We start from the raw sequence: 22,040 nt of genomic DNA, 5'->3' as shown, positions 1-22,040 counted from the left end.
ATAACACTGTGCAGGACGTCAGTGCCGAGTGTAACGCGCGTCCTTATTGGATGCGACGCGAGTGATGCTCCTGTTACATTGTCGCTGTCGGGTAGTTGTTTTGCCTTTTAAATGTGACAGCTGTAGCGCAGCACTGAGGGCTCTGCATAGACCTGGCACTGCGGGGAGTGTATACCGGCTACACGAGATCGGCACAGGTAATTACTGTCTGTCCCTGTAGTGCAGCTGTGAGGGAGGCTTGGAAGTCAGACTGTACCTAAACAATATAGCACTAATCACACATATGAAGAGCTTGCACAGTTACATAAGCTATTCTTAGTATTATAATTTACAGACATCCGCTACTACTATGGATACTAGTGTGCGTAATATATATATATATATATATATATATATATATATATATATGTATATATATATATATATATATATATATATATATATTATACATATATACAGAGCCGTAACTTAGAATTCTAGTGCTCTGGGCGAGAAAGACAAATGCCGCCCCCATAGCCCTCAATTTTAACCAAATTAACCTAAAATATTCCTAAATTGCGCCCCCCTTCAGCGTTGCGCCCTGGGCAGTCGCCCCTGTCGCACAGCCCTAGTTACGGCCCTGCATATATATATATATATATATATATATATATATATATATATATATATATATACATATATATATAAATATATACATACATGCACACACAGACACACACACACATTTGCATAGATATTCTTTATATATATATATATATATATATATATATATATATATATATATATATATATATATAACCACAGAGTTACCCACTTTAATTCCTGGATTTATGTACTTTAAAAAGAAAAATGATTTCAAAATCCTCAGTTACACTCGCTGTCAGCTATAGCCACATGTACAGTCCCTCATTCTGATTGAGAAGTTTTCCTCCTGGTATGTTACCTGTATCTACATTCTTGTTTATATACTATATAGAAAATCTTCAGTTACTTATGTAGACAGAGTAACAAGTCTTTACCTAACTAATGGTTTATCTGTTATGACATTTTGGTACAGGAATTTTATTAAGGGAAAAAAAATGGAGATAGTCCATATCTCAATAACAGTGGTGAAATTCAGGGCAGCAACAGAGTAACAAAGTTTGATGGTCAAAATGTAAAGAGTCAAAGTACTTTATTTTCATGTTTATCAATGAGTTATTGAACATGGCACTGATTAGCATATCTCTTCATAACTTTATAAATGATTAAGGCTCTTTTTACTGAAACTGGATCATGGCAGCAAGAGCCCAGAGAGAATTTTATTGGGATAAAGTATCCCTTTTAATGCTCAGCATGTATACAGATATTGCACAGCAGCTATACATGTTATCTGTGTCCCTGTTACAGCCTCCTGCTCCTGTCCTATGGCACGAAAACATAACTGTTGTGAAAGTTTACATTTTCCTACAGTAAAATTTGATTAATGAGCGGTTCCACTGCTACTTCCCTTAGCTCTAAAATTACCTGCACATTATTTCACATGGGAATTAAATTGGTATTTTGTTTGTGTCTTTTAAGGTCAGTTTGTTTTTAAAAGCTTTGCTTTTCCAACCAGAAAACCACATCATTCTATAACGCTCCCTAAGAAAAGATGGATCCATAATAAAAGGAGTTCACTGATAAAGGCCAATCTTTTGTTTTAGTTTTTCGGGTAACATAATTGCCATTATCAAGGGGAGCACCTTAGATCAAGTACAATTCATTTATATATATATATATATATATATATATATATGTATGTATGTATGTATGTATGTATGTATGTATGTGGGTGGGTGTGGATCCTCTACAAACATTTTTTTTGGGTGATTTTTGACTTCAGAGGAAATATAATACTGTATATAATAAATATACTGTACTGCAGATTTATTTGTTTTTCTCTCAGTAATGTAAAATAATCACTTTAATTTATTTAAGTTATTGACCAGGTAGGGATCTTATACATTAATAACAATTACAGTATACTGGTGCTGAGGGTTCTTTCATTGTTCTTTTCATTGTTCATGAGCATTAACAATACAATAAGCACTCTATGAGGTATATATACTAAACTGCGGGTTTGAGAAAGTGCAGATGTTGCCTATAGCAACCAATCAGATTCTAGCTGTCATTTTGCAAAATGTACTAAATAAATGATAACTAAGGTGCCTGGTTCATTAAGGATCTTAAATGAGGAGGATTCTTATTTCAGTCTCTTGGACAAAACCATGTTACATTGCAAGGGGTGCAAATTAGTATTCTGTTTTGCACATAAGTTAAATACTGCCTGCTTTTTCATGTAGCACACACATATCAACTTTAAATTTCAGTGTACAAATAAGCTATCAAGTATTTGTGTGCTACATGAAAAAACAGTCAGTATTTAACTTATGTGCAAGACAGAATACTAATTTGCACCCCTTGCATTGTAACATGGTTTTGTCCAGGAGACTGAAATAAGAATCCTCTTCATTTAAGATCCTTAATGAATCAGGCCCTAAGATCTGATTGGTTGCTATAGGCAACATCTCCACTTTTTCAAACCCGCAGTTTAGTAAATATGCTCCTATGGGTGCTTTGATTATGTTATACATCCCAACTGTCCCAACTTAGACAGGACAGTCCTGATGTGAGGGCTCTGTCTCCCCCAGCTTTATCCTGTGAGTCAAGGATTAGGGAGTTATCTCCCATTCATCGCTGCTTTGACTCATGCATCCTGCCACTAGTGTGCGTGGCAATGATTGTGTGGATGGAGGCAGGAGGAAGGGCAACCAGATGTTTCATAAGTGCCAGGCACGCCCCTGGGAGTGTGGGTACACCACCAGCGGTTCACAGCGCTCCCAAGGTTGGCAGGTACTGTGTCAAGGGAGGACAAAATGTAATGTTTTCTTAGCTTTTAGCAGGTATTATTAATAAAAATGCCAGCATGATGAATTGCTGTCCCCAGATATTGATGTGTGTTTTTTACCCTGGATCCCTGGGAGTATCAGACCAGCCTCAGCCTCTGTTTAAAAAGTTAAAAAAAAATAAATATGCCAGTATGGACTTTCTGAGCTAAAATCCACAATGATGCGTTTCTCAGGTGCGCAGGGGGCGAATTGGAACTGGTTTTATAATTTCTCACACTGCCTGCACACTCAAAAAGCATCCATATAAAATAGCCTTAAATATAAGGTAACTGCTAGGAGTAGAAATCATGGACTGAGTGATCCTAAGATTTTGACTACCAGTCCTGGGACTCTGAAATGATCCTAAAAACCCTGAGACTTGGGTCCGGTCCCTAACAATGCTGTCAGCTTTTCCCATTCGCACCAATGAGCCCTGCAGTGGAAACATCACAGGTGTGCATATAATTCGCTGGTGACAGCTTAATGACACAAAGCACATGTGGAAGTCTCTGAAGAGCAGCCCAAGGGCCTGTATACAAAACACTGTTCCATTAGTTTTGAAGTACAGAAAACAAAGGCTACACAAAAACAGAATAGTGCATACAAGCAGCAGGAAAATAGGCACAGAAATAGTGGAAAATAAATAATGAGTGATCCAAAGACAGACCTTTGTGCCTAGGGCCTTATTTTTTGTTTGCTTGTTTTTTTTTATATCTTAAAGCTACATTTTAATTTTCTCATGTTTTTCCTGACTATTTAATTTGTAAGGTGATGTTCATATCATCTGTATACAATATTATAATCACAGCTAAATTGTTCTGATACCAGAGCTGCTTTCATTGGCTTTTATCCCTGCACATGTGACTCATGTAATCAGTTTCATTAGCCCAGCTGGGCTCAGGCAGGGAGAACTTTTTAAATATTGGCAGTGTCAGACCTTGCAGTCCTCCTGGTGTTTGAAAAAGGATGAGAGGACATAGGAGAAGAGGGTCTGGAAGATCCTTGAGTGCAAGGAGGGCTGTATGCACAGACAGTAAAGGCACGCAGAGTGTGAGTGGGACACAGTCCTACTCGCAGTGTGAGAGAAGAGGAAAGAGTTATAAATGGCATGCTAGACAAATGAGGCCAGATAATGGACAGGTGAGGGTGCATGGGTGGGAGGAGGAGAGAGGGGTAAGACAAAGGTGCAGATTGCAGAGCACCCACAAGAGCAGACAAGAAGTGGAAGCGCAGCCTAATCCTCCTCCAGTGTTAAATACACTTGGGAAAGGTCGCATGCGAAACTTTCGATTCTCCAATGCAGAAAATATGATCCTTATCTCCCGATTAGTGCTGGTTTATGAGCAGTTACTAGGTAAGCAGAAACCCACGATACCTCTGTTCCGGAGAACCCTGATGTGGCAGGAAATATGTGATGCTGTAAACCGTGTGGGTAACAGACAGCGGTTCGTGCACCACTGCAAGAAGCGGTTCAGTGACATAAAGCGACAGCTGAAAAATAAACTAAACCGAGAGAAAAGCAATGAATGTAACCAAGGTGGACTTGTCTTCTACACCCAGTACGAGGAGGAGCTTAAAAAAGTTCTGCCGGCTGAAATAATCGATGGCATAGAATTCTTTGATTCAGACTGTCCTCAAGATTCGTTCCTGCATGAAGATGCTGGTAAGTGTTGCAAATGTGTTTTAGTGCAATATTGACATAATTAAAGCACACCTGTCATCTACAGCGGTTATGGGGATTTATAGTCATGATAATCTAGACTATACTGCTATATCTTGGCAGTCTATTACCTTGGGGAATGAGGGAAAGAACAGTCATTCACAGCAACTGTGTGGGGGCAGGGCTTACTGTAATATGTATCAAATGTATTGCATTAAACCCCGTATATTACCAGTTTATGAAACAATGAGATTAACTTCTGCAAATATCACAGCAGCACTTATTAAAGTGTTTGTCTAGAGTCAAAGCACCCGCCTTTTTGTTATCATTCCGCACGTCCTGATTGTTAGTGTGTTCCCAGTTGGAAATTTAAGTAGAAAAAGATGTAGCCAATCAAGTAATTTTTATGAGCCCAGCAGCACAGAATATTTCAGCAGTTGTTTGTGTAAAACAATGATCCACAGACTCGTGATCACGATAGTGAGGACAGGGCTACATGTAGCAGTGTCATGATGTGTGAAGGGGAATGGAGAGGAGCTGGAAGCCTCAGACTGAGAGTTGGATAGTGGAAAGGGAAGAATCCCAGACAGCACAGAGTATTAAGTGCAGGGGGGGCAGACTGGTGTCAAATACCTTTATATAAAATGACTTTGCTCCTTTTTAGTCCACACCGTTTAAGGCCATAATTCCCATAAACTGTGCTTTTATGGCTACATATGTATCTCGGAAAACTTCTACAGTAGTTACTTATTTTTGCCCACAATTAGTAATTTTGTACTCCACAATGACCAGTATAATGTACCTAGAAACCTGCAAATGTTTTCACAACAAGAACGTTTCCTAGGATTTCCAGTATATACTGTTATGTTTCTTTATATTGGTAGAACAATCAGCACCCCAATAGAACACAGAATGGACTTTGCTGGGGGTATAATTTTGGAGGTGACAGAACCTTCACATGGGGACTGTCTGTAGGATAAGGGGACGTCTGGTATCCATACACTGTAAACTGTGCCAGACTTTGAAAAAAAGTACCCAGTGGCCTCATTTAAGTGCAACGTGCCTCTGACGTTGCTGGTTCCTAGTAAAGTCATAGGATGCATTGTCATGAATATTAGTTGAGAGCAAGTTCACTACAAAGTTCTTTGTTTTATTTTTTCCAGGTCCTTCATTGTGTTCACAACATCATGACCAAGAGTTGCAGTTGAAGGGGATCTCCTTGTCTGTGGCTGAACTGCAATATAACGCCACCTCTGAACCAGTGCAAACACAATTAAGTCTTGAGGATCTCCTAGAAGAACAATGGCATATGCTCCCAGATATCTGTCCTGCATTAACTGTGGAATCTAGGAACTTATCCACTGGTCCCATAGACCCACAGCTTAGATTTGACAATTCAACAACAAGAGAACAAAGTTCACCGCATACTTCGCCAAACACTACTCCTCCTCCTCGTTCTGTCCAGCCACCTTCCAAACATCTGAAGATCCTGAAAGCTACGCAGTGGCTATTTCGCAAGGGCATGATGCATAATCTAAATGTCCTGCGCTTGGATGTTCACCAGCTCACTGATGGCATCAATAAAAACAATGTTACATCTAAGAATATGCTAAAATTAGAAACCCAAAGGAACAGCATATTGCACCAGATGAACAACACCATCGAGGAGGTTGCTGAAAGCATACAGCTGCTGACCAATCAGCAGCAAGCTGAGCGCATCCTACTGAATGACTTCTTAGGAGTGCAGAGATCTAGAAGGAAGGAAAGGTTGTCCTCCATAAGGGGGTCTTCCGTAACTGCTCATACAGCGTCCTCGGCTCATCGGTCCTGTAAAGGGCGACGCTCCTTGCGGACAACCTCTTCATCCTTGATGCACAGATCGGATCCAGGATTTCTCTCTGCTGCAGAAAATATATTGAATGATGCAAGAAAGTTAACCTAGACAAATAGGTTATTTTGAGTGTTTTAAGATTCTGTCTCATAACGTACATATGTACAAAGAGCAATTTGTTTCCATTTTTTGTTGGATAGTTATGCATATTCTGTTTTCTTTGCATTATATCATCATACTATACATAGTGTGAAATATGTTTGGTATATTGTTATTGGCGCCAAGCCTGCAATTTGTTGCACAGTATTATTGTGCATGTTTAATAAATGTGTTCTTAGGTTTGTGAGTGTAACTAACATCCAGCGAAGATATGATTTTATTTTAAACCAAATACAGATGGTAGTTGCAGTAATCACAATTGTGATTGTTTTCAGATGTTTACAGTATATATGACTGTAAAGGGATTTTTCTTTTGCTCTTGACTTCTAAATACTATGTCCACAAGGAGGTGTGTTCCGCCCATAGCAACCAATCAGATTCTAGCGATCATTTTCTAGAATGTACTGGATAAAAGGTAGAATATGGTTGCTATGGGCAACACCTCCACTTCTCCTTCTTCGAAGGTTTAGCAAATCTACCTCTTAAACCACTACCAAAGTGCAGCAGAGAAGACTCTTCCAAAAGAAAGTGTATGGTGTTTCTTCTTTGGAAAGCTTGATTTATGACAATACATTGTCTGCAAACTTTAAAAATGTACATGTAGGTATTTTCTTTGTCAGCAATGTTTATTGTATGACTTTTTTTGAAATCACGGATTGTATCCAGTATACCTTGCCCTGTCTGTCTTGTTTTACTTTGTAAACTCAATAAAAAAAAATTGTTAACAAAAAATGCACATCTAGAGCCTAAGTCATTAAGGAGAGCAAGGCCAAAAAAAGGAAAACATTTGATTCTGGACAAACCATGTTACAATGCAAGGGCTGCAGATTGGTTTGTTAGTTTGCACATAGAGAAAATACTGACTTTTTTGTTATGTAACACAAATATTTGAAAACTTTACTTTTACACTGAAATTTAAAGTTGATCTATTACATGCCCTATGCCAAATTTACATTTTTTTGCTTTGCTCTCCTTAATGACTTGGTTCCTCTAGAGTTTAAAGGCCTACTTTATTGGGGGGAGGGATGGTTAAATACGCAGAATAGATCCAAAGGTCTATTGTGCAAATATAGCTCCTAGAGCAGCAGTGGGCAACAGGCAGCCTGTCAATCCTTCACCTCTGCCCCCCAGATGCTCCAAATCTCACCGGGGGAGGGGGGCAGCTGACCTCTGTGTCGTGTGCGCTCCTCTGCACAGTGTTGGGTATACACAATATTTTATCTACAACTGGCTGCCATTGGCACAAACTGTGACATCTGGTTTGAACTGACTTGTGCAGTGTTCCCCAAATCCAATCTTCAGGGAGTCCTATCACTGCATGTTTTCTTTATTTCCTTACTGATACATTAAAAGAGCCGGAGGCGGTAGTAATTTTACTTGTGACCTAGAAAACATGCACTGTTAGGGCTCTTGGGGACTGGATTTGGGGAACACTGGACTTGTATGAATAGCTTTCAGTTCAAAAGCCTGATGTTGGCCGAATGACATGGGGACTGTGTGTAGACAGAGGGCTGTATGCGTCTAGCCCCCTAAAAGATGGAAAATATAATCCGTATGGTTCTCCTTAGATGCACTCTATGTACAAGAGCATTTAATGTATTTATAAAAGTCTTTAGTGTAAACGTGTCTTATTTAGCACACTTCTTTTAAATCCTAAGACCTTTCTGTCTGGGACAAGTGTAATTTGGGTGTCATAGAACATAGTTGTGACGTTTATACTACATAACCAGCAATGTTGCAAAAACCGGTTCTGGTCATGATCGTGGTAGGCTGATATAAAAGCTGTGCTTTAAAGTTCCTTTGTGGCAGAACATGTAAGTTTGCCACTTTAGAATGGCTACATGAGTTGGAGTGTAAGTAGGATGACACCACCTTCTCTGCAGTGTTACACAACCCTGGCTTTCAGCCAGTGATGTGAGATGAATGGGGAGCCCTGGTAGAAAAACAGCTGCCTGGAGCAGCACCTAGACAGGGGCAGATCTAGAATATTATTTTACAGGGGGGGGGGTGATTTTTTAAGTGGGGGGTTGATTTAGTCCCTGCTCTGTTTTGACAGCTAAGGCTGCCTGCGGCTGCACACTATGTGCAGGTCCGTTCGGCAGAGCCAGGCAGGGAGAGTGTCCTGCACGGCCACTTTGATTGTGTTTAAAACTCAATCGGAGCAGCCGGACGTGACTCTGTCTGTCTGTCTCTCTACTGAACGGACCTGCTGACAGTGTGCAGCCGCAGGCAGCAAGCCCTTGCTGGGGGAGGGGGGTGACGATTGCCCCGATCACTCCCTCCTGGATCTGACACTGCCCACAGGGCTCTCAGGGGCATTTTAGCAATAAGCGGTGATGTATCTTAAAGTCTCTGAAGGTGGTTATCACCCAGTGAGCCAGATTTGTGCCTGCACCTTATTTAAGACTGGTCTGGTGATTTTTTTCTCTATATTTATTTTCTATTTAATTTTGTTACTATTTAAACAATATTAAATGATCTATTTTTTTTCCACAAAAGAAAACGTTTGTAAGTGTATCTAACAATGATCAGATGTACCATAGAGGTTATCCTCTAAATGATAGTAAGCTAGCAGTGTTATGTTACTAAAGTGGAGTGAGTACAAATAATGTTATGGGCCATAAAACCAGACTAGGCATTAATTGTATAAGGCAAAAAAAAAATCTGCTTTAATTTCACCACTATAAGCAATTGTAAAACATCTAAGCTCTAAGAGGACTTTTTATGACTCCGCATGGTAGTCATCAATATGTGACGCTGCAAATGGTATATAATGCAGGACCAATTTACTATGCTAGCTTAATAAGTTACCTAATACTGCTGTCCCCATAGAGGTCTATGGGGACAGACGTAAGTCCCGGTAATCAGTTTAATGCTGGAGAAAGTTGATGTCTTCTACTTTAACCCTTTGTTAAATAAGAAAAAGTGGGTAAAGAGCCTTGTGCCGGTGGTTATTTTGGGGCATATTCAATTGTCCGCGTTACACGCAAAAGTAACGCGTCTTGTGCACTATTACCGTTTATTACGGTAATAGTGCATGTTATTACCGTTATTACGGTACCTTTAATGCCGGCTTTCAGGGAGCTGCGACCTGAAATCCAGCTTAGAATTACCGTAATAACGGTAATACTTTCAACGCCACGTTGCTTTAGAGAGTAACCTGGACAATTGAATATGCCCCTTTAACTCTTGTTAGTGCAACAATGTGACTAAATGACTGCAGTTATAGCTGTTTGGAAAAAATTTTTGTAGTAAATACAGAAGGAAGGAATTGAATTGGTACATTTCAGATGATATCTCCAGCTCACAAGTAGTTCGGTTAGAAATGATGAAAAGGAGAAGTACCCACTGTTGGACTATTAGTCATTAATATATATAGTGTTAGATACTCTCTCTAGCAGAGTGGATATATCTAGCAAATGGTTACTGTAGGATGGGGGTTGTCTTTGCAAATAGACTCAAGTCTGCAAATGGACTACATGTGGAAAGTTATAGACAGTTTGTAGATGATCCTTTTATCAATTAATAGGTTTTTTTTTTAGTTCCATGGAGTTTCCCTTTTGCGTGCCAGCACCACGTCATAACGGGTATAGAAAGGGGAATATGGTTTCGGCACTTGTACCCACCATTAGATCGATCAGATGGATTTTTATTTTTCTCTTTGGTGCTTCAGTTACACTTCTAAAACCCCCATCTGTGCGTTTGGAAGGAACTCTTAAATAATAAAATGCTTATAAATACCCATGAGTGGGATTTTGATGTCGCATAGACCACTGTGTTTTGCTCGTTCCTGGATGTAGGTTTCAGAAGGCCCCAGGGCAATGTAGAAGAGACCTTTATAATGTATCCTCTTTATCCTGTCTGCTGCCACTTTAATATTCATATAAACTCTACTTCATATATACTCTACCTATTGTCCCACGTCTGTCTACTGTCTGACTCCCCCATATGTCCTGTCACATCTTTAAACACACTAGTAGGTTAATTGGCTGCTATCAAAATTGACCCTAGTCTCTGTCTGTGTGTGTGTATATTAGGGAATTTAGACTGTAAGCTCCAATGGGGCAGGGAGTGATGTGAATGAGTTCTCTGTACAGCGCTGCATAATCAGTGGCGCTATATAAATAAATGGTGATGATGATGATCTATTGCTGCAGTCTGTGTGAGTCCCCATAGCATTACTCACACTCATCTGTGCTACTTACATGTATTATCTCATCTATTTGTTACTTACTTCTGTATCCAGCGCTATAGAATCCGTGGTGCCTTATAAATAAATAAATCATCATAATAATAATATAATAGAAGCAGCTCTTTTGCATCAAATTGATACAAATCTCTTAGTTTTTGAAAAAAAAAATAAGGAGTCATTTAAGAGAGCAAGGCAAAAAAAAAAGAGTAAATTTGATCCTGGACAAACCATGTTACAATGCAAGGGGTGCAAATTAGTTTATTATTTTGCATGTAAAGAAAATATTGGCTGTTTTTTCATGTAGCACACAAAAGGGTATATAGGTGTATTGAGCAGGATGACAACATTTGCAGAGTAGCAGATGTTTGCACTAGCCGGTGGGAAGAGTTGAGCAGAATAAGGGAGTTACCTGCAAAGTATGGAGTAGATGTGATGGAGGGCCTGAGTAGTTAAGGAAAGTAAGGCAAAAAAAAGAGTAATACGACTTTCATATTGCCGCCCAAGCAATATGCCGGGTATATGAACCCGGGATATTGCCGGGGGGCAGAGGCTCCCTGGGAGTCAAAATAAAGTGTAGACCACGTTCATACTGAACACAGGTCCACCTGGGGTCTCCATGGCAACATAACAAGAGGAGCTCTGATTGGCTCCTCTTGTGATGTTTTTTTTTTTTTCTTTACATTGTGTCCTGTGAGACCCGGTCGCACCATTCATAGTGCAGGCTTCCCAGGGCAGACCCAGGAATTACCCCACCAAAAGACAGAGGTCTAATTCCCGTGTCTGATGACCCTGGAATTAGATCTGGGACCCTTCATACTGCACCTCAAACCGAGTGATATGAAAGTACAATATATTGTATCTTTGTATTGCTTACATAATCATGTAATTAGGGAGTTAGCTGATTGCATCTTTAGATAAATTAATGAGCTGATACTATGTAAAAGTACAAAAACCAGAATCTTGAAAGTGTATTTCCATTGGTAAACTAATAAAAGAAAAAAAGTTAGACCAAAGATAAAATCACAGAGCAGCTTCTCTGAGTGCAGATTGTGCAGGGAGACATCGGTTCCGTAGGACTTACACTACTCATATTAACCCCTGTGTGGATCCAAGTCTTGTTGTTCTTTAATATATAAATATTACACTCCTCCTCTGCACAGATTCCTTGAATCCATAAAGATTGGATTATTGGACGGATGCTGCTAACCTGCTGGAGGTCACAGTAACCGTGTTGGAGTTTCAGTACACTTCACCCTGATCTCGGAGAGCTAATGCTGTAATCCAGTGGTTCCCAAACTTTCTCAGTTCAAGGCCCCCTTAGGGTCTCCCATCATTTTTTTAAGGCAGCCCTAAGCCAAAATAGTTGCCGAGTAGTCCTGTTTAGTAAGTAGTTGAGTCAAAATAACGTAATAAGTATTTAGGTCAGGATAGATATACTTATTAAGTTATTTGCAAAAATAATACACATAAGTCCAAGGAAAATGAATATTTTTATATTTGTTATTTCAATTATATTTCTTTCAAAGAACAATTTATCCCAATGCAGCCTCCTTCACCATCCCTCGGCGCCCTTCAACCTGCCTTTGCTCCTCAATCACAGTTTCCCCTTCATCAGTTTCCCTTGTATTACACTGTGTCTTTATCACACTGCCTGTTTCAACACAGTGTTGCCCCTCCGTTGCTTTACGTACCTATCAGTTGGCCTCCTTACTTCTGCTTTATTCTCTTTCAGTGAGTGAGTCAGTGAGAAAGGAACAGGGAGGAAGAGGTCGGGTCCTGGGCGCAGTCAGGCTTTTTTATCCCGCTTACCGCTGGACCTGACTGTGGCTCCCCTGTGGGAGCGTCACGACGCACAGTTAGCACGCTTGTACCTCAATAACCCGACATAGGTTGGGCTCCCGAGAATTGATGAACTTTAGATCTTGTTTATCACTACTGATTTCTTATTTTTGGCTGCCACCATTTGTTGATATATATATATATATATATATATATATAGATATATATAGATATATATATAGATATATATGTATGTGTGTGTATATATATATATATATATATATATATATATATATATATATATCTATATATATATATCTAATATATAAATGCTTAGTGGCGTCTGTCTGTGTGTGTGTGGAAAAAAAAAACAAGTTACAGCGCCACCTGCTGGGCAGAGTTATACACTGACCTACTAAATTCTTAGTGTGTGTGGGGAAAAAAATTCAAAAAGGGCTGAAATTTGGTAGGGCTCAAACTCATTTTTGTGAGGTAATTTTACCTCATGAACACACATGTGTAGAGGCGTGCGTTAGTGTGTGTGTGTGTGTGTGGAAAAAACTATTTTCTCAGAAAGGGCTCATCCAATTGACCTGAAATTTGGTATACTGACATTATTTGACAAAAAAATTAGAATAGTCAAGTCAGTTAACTTCCATCATCCCCCCTTCCCCCCGTGGGAGGGGTAGTAAAGGCTAAATTTACGAGTTGAGGGGTCAAACTCATTTTCGTGAGGTAATTTTACCTCATGAACACACATTAAAAAGGCCGCTTGCGTCGGGAAGTAACGCTCTTCCCCTGAGGAGGCCTGGGCTAGGCCAAAATGCATGACAAGAACCTTTTTAAGACCTTAAGTATCTTGATTTGACTAGAATGCATGAGTATCATGCACGGGTTAACTTGTATATAATATATATATATAATATAATCTTTGCGATAGTGTTAATATAAATTTCTGGTTGACATACTGCTCTAATTGATTGTGTTCATGTTTCTTTTACCCGCAGTGTCGTGCACACAACATATATTGTTTTCGCTGTAATGGTGTGCTGGTGTAACTCGCAGGAATCCCACTGTAAAAAAATTATTTAAGGTGGCAGGTCTGAATATGTATTAAAGAGAAGGTAAGTAAAAGAGTACATTATCATATTCATTTTTCTCTGTTCATCTATTTAGCGAAACCTGAAGTAATTGATGTTTTGTTTTTATACAGACATGGGATCTTTTACCCATAATGCTCGGGACTTGGAATTTCCTGTAGCTTGGCACACTGTAAAATCTACTAAAACTCTTTCCCTTGTGTGACAGTGCTCCTCTCAGTGACTGTGGGCAGTGGATTCACTATGTAGCATCAATAGTTTACTCTGATTTTTGGAACATTGATGGATACAACATACCTCCCTTACAGCATTAGGCAGCCCTCTGGGGGCGTGGTTACACACCTGTTGTGCCGTGGCCACATCCCTATTGGGCCGTGGCCACCCCGCCCTGTCCCACTGTCGGGAACAGACTTGTTAGAAGGTGTGATACAAGGGGGTATATTTATTAAACTGCGGGTTTGAAAAAGTGGAGATGTTGCCTGTGCCAACCAATCAGATTCTAGCTGTCATTTTGTAGAATGCACTAGATAAATGACAGCTAGAATCTGATTGGTTGCTGTAGGCAACATCTCCACTTTTTCAAACCCGCAGTTCAGTAAATCTAGCCAAAGGTCTCTGTTTAAAAGATCCCACACCTGTATATGGTTTACAGCAGTGGTTTAAGTGGAAGTTTAGAAGTGGCGGAATGAAAAATTTAATGACCATGTAAGTCAATTGAATTTAATAGTTTTACAGTGAAAACAGTAGGAGAAGTGGCGGTATGGCATGCCACCGTACCACTGATTTGCAGGTAAAGATTTTAATGTTCTGTACCTAACTGAGGGCTCTCCCTGCACCTGTGAAATTTTCCCTGAGCTCTGTTCACCTCTTGGTGAATGAAGCTTAACCTGCACTGCAGATAGGATCCATTTAATCCTATGAAGAAATGCAGATGGTACACAAGAATGTTTCGAGTTAATGTAGGTTGGAACACGGACACAAGACAATACAACATTCCGTTTAGTGATCTCTCTAAACACTTGTCTTTACTTTTGGCATGATCAACAAAGAGTTTACTGAGCCCTATTTGCAGTGCTGGTTGAGCACCAGTCAATGTTTGGTAATATAATACATACAAAGCTCTTAAGGGCCGCTCTATAGATCAAAGGCAGCTTTGGACCCGCCATACGCTTAGATATCCGCCATTAGCTGCAAGCTGCGAGATTTATATTTCACTGTTTGTTGTATAAGGTGTAGAGTAGTATATTATAAAGTTATTTTGTAAGCTGCCAATAAAAGTCATAGTTCGAACTCAGCAATGTGTTCTACCTTAATGCTTCATTTAAATGTTTTTGTTTATTTGCTCTTTAATGTTAAGCTTAACCCTGTTTTATGTAATTAACACTTACATTATTTTAAATCTTTTTTTTTTATGAATGGTGTTTGTTTTTTGTCCAAGTGTTCCTGCATTCCTTATATCAATATGGACTGGCCGCGAGAGTCATTTGGAAGAGCGGTGAGCAATGGCTTTCCTTTTGTTGAGAAGAAAGCGATCTCTCTGGTGGCAGAAGGTCACGGGCAGCAAATTCTAAACGTGCTGCAGAATTTCAGAGAGCAGAACATATTCTTTGACTTTAATATCATTGTAAAAGCTAAATTAATTCCTTGCCATCGCTGTGTGCTGGCAGCCAGCAGTGACTTTTTCAGGTACAGTATATCCATCTTATAATCTGCTTATCCCCAAAAAATAATATAAGGTCTTATTTTTGCCACTTTTAAAGGAAAACCGCCATGTTACATTCTTCATATATGCGCCATGCGTGTAATACAAGCGCAAACATATGTATGGCAAAATACTAAGTATGTTTTCAGTCTACATTTAATCTGCCCCAGAACTATTTGACAGCTCAGTAACCGTATCAGGGTCTTAGTGCTGGAAGAATGGTTTGGCTGTGACCACAAGTGGCACTAAAGAAGCTGTACTATTTATTTTTTGTTTAAAATATGACACGTATAAAGCAATGTTTATTTGCTGGTGGAGTGTTTCCAGGCACAATCTTCCCACCCTCCTCAAAAAACCTAAAACGTATGCCAAACCTGAGCCATCTACAGCCCACCAAGGGGTTAAATGCAGTCGTCTTTACCAATGTAGTTACCCTTTGATCTTTATGTTTTGGATGGAGTTTAACCTACTACTTATGATGTGTAAATATTTAATGCCATTGTTTGGCTCTCGTCATGTAACATCATGCTTCTCCATAGAGGTGATGCGTGGCCCTCACGTGGAACCGTTAGCCATTTGTGAAGCCCATAAAATGTTACTCAGCTTTGACTTGTGTCTGTAAAGCAGAAACTATAACATCTAGGGTTGACACAGAACCTGTAACTTACTTGTTTAAGCAATTTAAAATGATGACCTGGCAAACTTGAAAGCTGCTGTGAGTCACCAAAACTTTTAATTTTTAATGGTATACCTTCTTACACCAAGGAATATCCCTAAAATACAGCCTCTTCACCCCTCTATCTAATTTTTTTTTTTTATAATTTTTTATTTTCAATGGTCAATCAAGAAAGCACAAACATAAAAACAATATTACCATGTAACAAACATAGTAAAGTCAAAACAGTAATTGCAAAGTATGGAATTCGAGGAAGACATTAGGCAAAACAATAAAAAAAATAGATAAAGAAAGAAAATGACCAGTTTTTATATTTTTTAAAGAGCGATATTAAAAGTAGAATACAAAAATAAAAAGGATTGTAGGGGGGGGGGGCGGGTTTGCCTTTACAAGCCATCGCCAGTTTAAATTTTAGCTGCAAAGTTGCCGATTTCCGGCAAGTTGAAAAAACCGGACTTTCATACATTTACCCCTTAGTGGGCTATCTTGGGCTGGGTCACTGGACTACCTGCATTTTTTCTCCTTTTAAAATGTTCCTAATAGGCTGCTGCGCTGTCTCTCGCCCCTGGGCTACAATTTGACAGCCAGCCCCTGATCTTGCTCCATAAACCTTTGCTGGAAATCTAGCTCAAATCAAGGCACAAGGCAGGACCACGGCTGATTTCTGCTCTGCTTCTCAGACGTTTTATGTAAATTAATATTTTCTGTTGACAAATACGGACAAATTAGACTATGCCATGAACTACCCAGAACACACAAATCTGCCCGGTTATTATGAGATTATGCCCACTCCATGCCCCTTTCGGCCATCAGTAATTGGAAGTGTCCTGTGAAACTTATGACTGTTTGTGGGGTATGGAACCACCACTTTTAGTCTGTACACACACGGCTGGAGAGTAAAGCAGAAAAAAAAAAAGGAGTAACTTTGCACTTTGGCAAAACCATGTTGCATTGGAGGGGGAGGTAAGTTTAAAATGTGGGGACAGATTTATAGTTGGGATAGGACGTGTCCTAGATCAACTTTAAATTTCAGTGTATAAATAAAGATATCAAGTATTTGTGGGCTAGATAAAAAGACAGCCAGTATTTAACTTGTGTGCAAAATAATAAACTAATTTGCACCCTTTGCATTGTAACATGGTTTGTCCAGGTGCAAACTTACTCGTTACCTTCCTTAATGACTCCATCGCACCTACTCCATACTTTGCAGGTAACTCCCCTATTCTGCCCAACTCTTCCCACGGGCTGTGCAAATTTCTGCTACTCTGCAAATGTTGTCATTCTGCTCAACACACCTAAATACCCTGACGCAAATCAAGGTGAACTTATGCACAACAAGGTGCACGGATCTTCTAATGGGGGTTTTACACTGCCCATTGTCCATCTGTGCTACTTGCCTACAATATATAAGCTCTTTACCATTATGGAGAGAGAGCATTTATAAAAGAATCAGGGAAAACATTTACTTAAGTAACATACTTCCAGCGTGAAGCTGATCTCTGCTTCAATGAGTCTGTTTCAATAGCTACCAAAATATTTCTCTAATATCTATTTATGGCACATTTAATTTGACATGTTAAGAACAAATACTATGCCCTGATGATCTGTTATGAATACTTCTTTCTGACATGATTAATGATATGAATAAACAGAATATTTTTTTGCATTTTCAGGGCTATGTTCGAAGTAAACATGAAAGAAAGAGACGGAGGAAGCGTCACCATTAGCAATTTATCACCAAAGGCTGTAAAAGCATTCCTTGATTACGCCTACTCTGGCAAAGCAGATATTACAGATGGGAATGTGGACATGCTCTTTCAGATGTCCTCATTTCTCCAGGTACCGCTACTTGCAAAGGCATGTAGTGATTTTTTAATAAAAACTATTGACATAAATAATTGTTTGCAACTGTTGTCGATATCAGACAGCTACGGTTCGACCCGTCTGTTTGAACACGCCTTGCAATTCACTCTTCGGCACTTTTCATTGCTAATACAATCTACAGACTTCTTGGACTTGAATGTTGGAGTACTAGAAAAATGTCTGCAAGATAACAACTTAAATGTCCCCGAAGAAGAATTTGTGCTGATGGCCGTTCTTGCCTGGACTAAGCATTGTTTGGAGAAGAGAGAGAGGTTTTTTAGTCCATTAATAAGTAAAGTTAGATTACATCAGTTATCGCCGTCCACGTTGCAAAATCTACTAGTTTCTGAGGAGCAATTATTGAACAGCACAAGCTGCTTATCGAAAGTCAAATCTGCCATAAAATGCATTGAACATTCGGGTGGGCTATTTCCAGATGCTCGTATTTCCACAACAGAAAAGTACATCATTGTCCATAAAACCGCAGAGGACGGAGAAACTCAATACACGTTTTGCTATAGCATCAAAACTGATAAATGGTCAGAGCTTCCACAGATACATGTAGTTGACCTCCCAGGCTCTAGCCTATCTAGCTTTGGAGAAAAGATATTTCTAACCGGAGGATGTACGGGTAGCTGTTGTCGAGCTGTGAGACTTCATATTGCTGAGTCCCACCACGAGGCCACTGATCAAACTTGGTGCTATTGTCCTGTAAGCAATAATTCTTTTTTAGTACCAGCCATGTCAAAGCCAAGAACCATGCATACATCTGTGGTGGCCCTCAACCAGTTGTTTGTCATTGGTGGCAAAACCAAAGGAGCTCAAGACATTCGGAGTCTTCTAGATGTAGAAGCTTATAACCCACTCACTAAAGAATGGAAGGCAGTCGGTCGATTACCAAGAGGAATATACTACCCAGAAGCCAGTGCATGCAAGTCCATCATTTATGTACTTGGGTCCGAAGTTGAGATTACCGATGCTTTCAATCCTTCCCTTGACTGTTTTTTTCAGTATAACGCAGACACGGATCAGTGGTGTGAGCTTGTTGCAGAATTTGGACAATTTTTCCACGCTACCTTGATCAAAGCAGTGCCCGTGAACAACACGCTGTATATCTGTGACCTTTCAACATACAAAGTTTACAGCTTCTGCCCAGAGACTTGTGTGTGGAAGGGGGAAGGGTCTTTTGAATGTGCTGGTTTTAATGCAGGGGCAGTGGGTATTGAAGATAAAATTTATATCCTGGGCGGTGATTACGCCCCTGATGAAATCACAGACGAAGTACAAGTCTACCACAGCAACAGGTCGGAGTGGGAGGAGGTCTCTCCGATGCCGCGGCCTTTAACTGAATTTTACTGTGAAATCATTCAGTTCAATAAGTGTAGAGATCCTTGGGGCATGAGTCACTTGTAAAGGCTATGCCCATGTGGGTGGTTTAAATATGTTTTAGCTGCATTCCATTCACCAAAGGAAGAATGACCTGCAAATGAAGCGTAATGCTTCTCCTCTGCATTTATACCCAAAGGAACACTTACGATAGATTATGAACTAAAGGAAAGCTAGTATATAATGTGTTCTGGTTCCATCATGTGTTTCTGTTCCTTCCATTGTAAGGACTCTCCACTCATCATAGGGATCCCTGTTTCATGTTCCGTTTCCACTCACCACTCACTTGCACATAAAATGCCCATGTGTATGATCCCAGTGGCATTATATACCATCTTAGCTAGTTTTGCTTACTTATATATAGCGGAGGCAGGCCTGTTTTGGACGCAACCATTGGGCAGCACGGTGGCCTAGTGGTTAGCACTTCTGCCTCACAGCGCTGGGGTCATGAGTTCAATTCCCGACCATGGCCTTATCTGTGTGGAGTTTGTATGTTCTCCCCGTGTTTGCGTGGGTTTCCTCCGGGTGCTCCGGTTTCCTCCCACACTCCAAAAATATACTAGTAGGTTAATTGGCTGCTATCAAAATTGACCCTAGTCTCTCTCTGTCTGTGTGTGTATTAGGGAATTTAGACTGTAAGCTCCAATGGGGCAGGGACTGATGTGAGTGAGCTCTCTGTACAGCTCTGCGGAATCAGTGGCGCTATATATAAATAAATGGTGATGAAATGGAGAACCATTATTTATGAAATATAATCTATCAATGCACTGAGATCAATAAGGCCCTTTGTGTGCTCATGAGAATAGTCTTACCAATTCAACGGTAGGAACCCGTTGCATCACTAAGGCAGCGTATTAATTATTTAATTGATAGGCTGCATTCTGTTGAATACTGTTACAACCCACAATTGGCTGCCTCCAACGTGTGCAGGCAAAAGGTATCCTTTAAAAAGTACATTGTACAGTACCAGTAGAAGAACCATTTACCTTTGCAACTCATGTTGGTATGAAATTAAATGAGGGCATATTCTATGACAATTACATAAGTAAAAGTGGAGCAGTATGCCAGGGAGCCGCTGCCATCTGAAGGATGGCTGCTGGTGGGAATTATTTTTGAGCATTAAAATATGAAATCATTATTTTAGGATCAATTTATAGCCTGAGTACATTTCAGCTACATAAATGAACAACTAAAATCTGCCTGTCACCTAAACACAGTGGAGGGGTTCATTTTGTGTATACAAATCTCCAACCAAACTGTATCATCATCATCAGCTATTTATATAGCGCCACTAATTCCGCAGCGCTGTACAGAGAACTCACATCAGTCCCTGCCCCATTGGAGCTTACAGTCTAAATTACCTAACACACACACACACAGACAGAGAGAGACTAAGGGCAATTTGATAGCAGCCAATTAACCTACTAGTATGTGTTTTGGAGTGTGGGAGTAAACTGGAGTGTCTGAAGGAAACCCACTCAAACACAGGGAGAACATACAAACTCCACACAGATAAGGCCATGGTCGGGAATTAAACTCATGACCCCAGTGCTGTGAGGCAGAAGTTCTAACCACTAAGCCATTGCTGTATATTTCATTATTTACTGTATAGAGGATAATTATGTAACCACACAAAAATCAAAAAATCAGCACTCTAAAGTCACCATTAATACGATGCCAGGACATACTAACCGGCTGCCCCACACACAATAGGCTGTAAAATATATATGGCGTGAAGTTACCCTTTGTATCACTAATCAGCGAAATTGTCTTCATCCTTCTTACCTCTAAAAATAGTTATTATGCGCTTCTTATTTTCTCAGCATTTGGATACCCCATTTGTAAATAGGGAAGAAGGTTTTTGTGTTAAAAAAAAATTAACCCTATTTATCCATGAACTGTTACAATGTTTTCTCAGTAGTTAATTGAAATAATTTTTGTCATAGATTAATTAAAAATGATTATTGGATTTGTAGGTTGGTGAGTATCTGTGCTCCCTGATATACATATGTGTGAATTGCTGCCATTGGGGATTGTAAGGTGATAGAGGGGGGGTCCTAACGCTCCAGAGTGTAACAAATAAAAAAATTCCCTTGGCGCAGAAAGTAGTGTGTGCAGGATAATTCAGAGTCACTAATAGCCATTTCACACTGCTGAAAAGACCCGGGTTATTGGCTTGGTCTAGGCTTGATGATAAAGGGGGTCCCTGCTGCTACCCAGGACGGATGACCTGAGAATCGAACCCGGGTCTTTTGCAGGATTATTCCCGAGTTCTACTCGGGTAGATGCCAGTGTGACTAGTGAGACCCGGGCTTTTCAAACCGGGTCTCACCGACACCATTTAAAAAGTAAAAAAAAAAAAAAAACATCACAAGAGGAGCCAATCAGAGCTCCTCTTGTGATGTTGCCAAGGAGACCCAGGCAGACCCGTGTTCAGTGTGAACACGATCTACCCGGGTATTTGACAGGTGGTAGGCTCTGTCCCCTGGCAATATCCCGCGTTCATATACCCGGGATATTGCCGGGGTGGCAGTATGAAAGTGGTATATCTTACTAATATACTGTGCTTTCCATTACATTTGCTTTTGCCTATATTTTGTGTTTGAACTCTGAATTGTCCTGCACACACTTCTCTCTGCACATAGGGAATTTTTGTATTTGATTAATGATTATACTATTCATGTTAGGACAACACAACATAAGTATAGCCTGGATATTTTCTTTACTTATGCACCAAAACGTTGACTCTTATTACTGCATGCAATTTATCTGTGTAAGCAAAT

At 39.9% G+C, this 22,040-nt stretch overlaps 2 protein-coding genes across 4 annotated transcripts; both read left to right on the top strand.

Annotated features, from left to right (window-relative positions):
* The first annotated feature begins 78 nt into the window (after nt 1-78).
* KBTBD3 (kelch repeat and BTB domain containing 3) lies at nt 79-20,604 on the top strand. 3 transcript variants are annotated; one of them, XM_075198815.1, is made up of 4 exons: nt 79-197; nt 13,538-13,654; nt 15,069-15,125; nt 17,682-20,604. In XM_075198815.1, exon 4 carries the CDS (start codon nt 17,686-17,688, stop codon nt 19,282-19,284), a length of 1,599 nt encoding a protein of 532 aa, XP_075054916.1. In that variant the 5' UTR covers nt 79-197; nt 13,538-13,654; nt 15,069-15,125; nt 17,682-17,685; the 3' UTR covers nt 19,285-20,604. The 3 variants fall into 3 exon arrangements, with proteins under 3 accessions (XP_075054916.1, XP_075054915.1, XP_075054917.1); XM_075198814.1 differs by having other exon boundaries at nt 15,069-15,316; XM_075198816.1 differs by lacking the exons at nt 13,538-13,654; nt 15,069-15,125.
* LOC142140069 (uncharacterized) lies at nt 3,638-6,567 on the top strand. The gene is made up of 2 exons (XM_075197930.1): nt 3,638-4,572; nt 5,733-6,567. Exons 1-2 carry the CDS (start codon nt 3,876-3,878, stop codon nt 6,509-6,511), a joined length of 1,476 nt encoding a protein of 491 aa, XP_075054031.1. The 5' UTR covers nt 3,638-3,875; the 3' UTR covers nt 6,512-6,567.
* Nucleotides 20,605-22,040: the final 1,436 nt, after the last annotated feature.

The sequence above is a fragment of the Mixophyes fleayi genome, chromosome 2, assembly GCF_038048845.1.
Source record: "Mixophyes fleayi isolate aMixFle1 chromosome 2, aMixFle1.hap1, whole genome shotgun sequence".
In the NCBI taxonomy this organism is placed as follows: Eukaryota; Metazoa; Chordata; class Amphibia; order Anura; family Limnodynastidae; genus Mixophyes; species Mixophyes fleayi.
The sequence above is the reverse complement of the archived record's forward strand: the minus strand, read 5'-3'. Positions and strand labels throughout refer to the sequence as shown.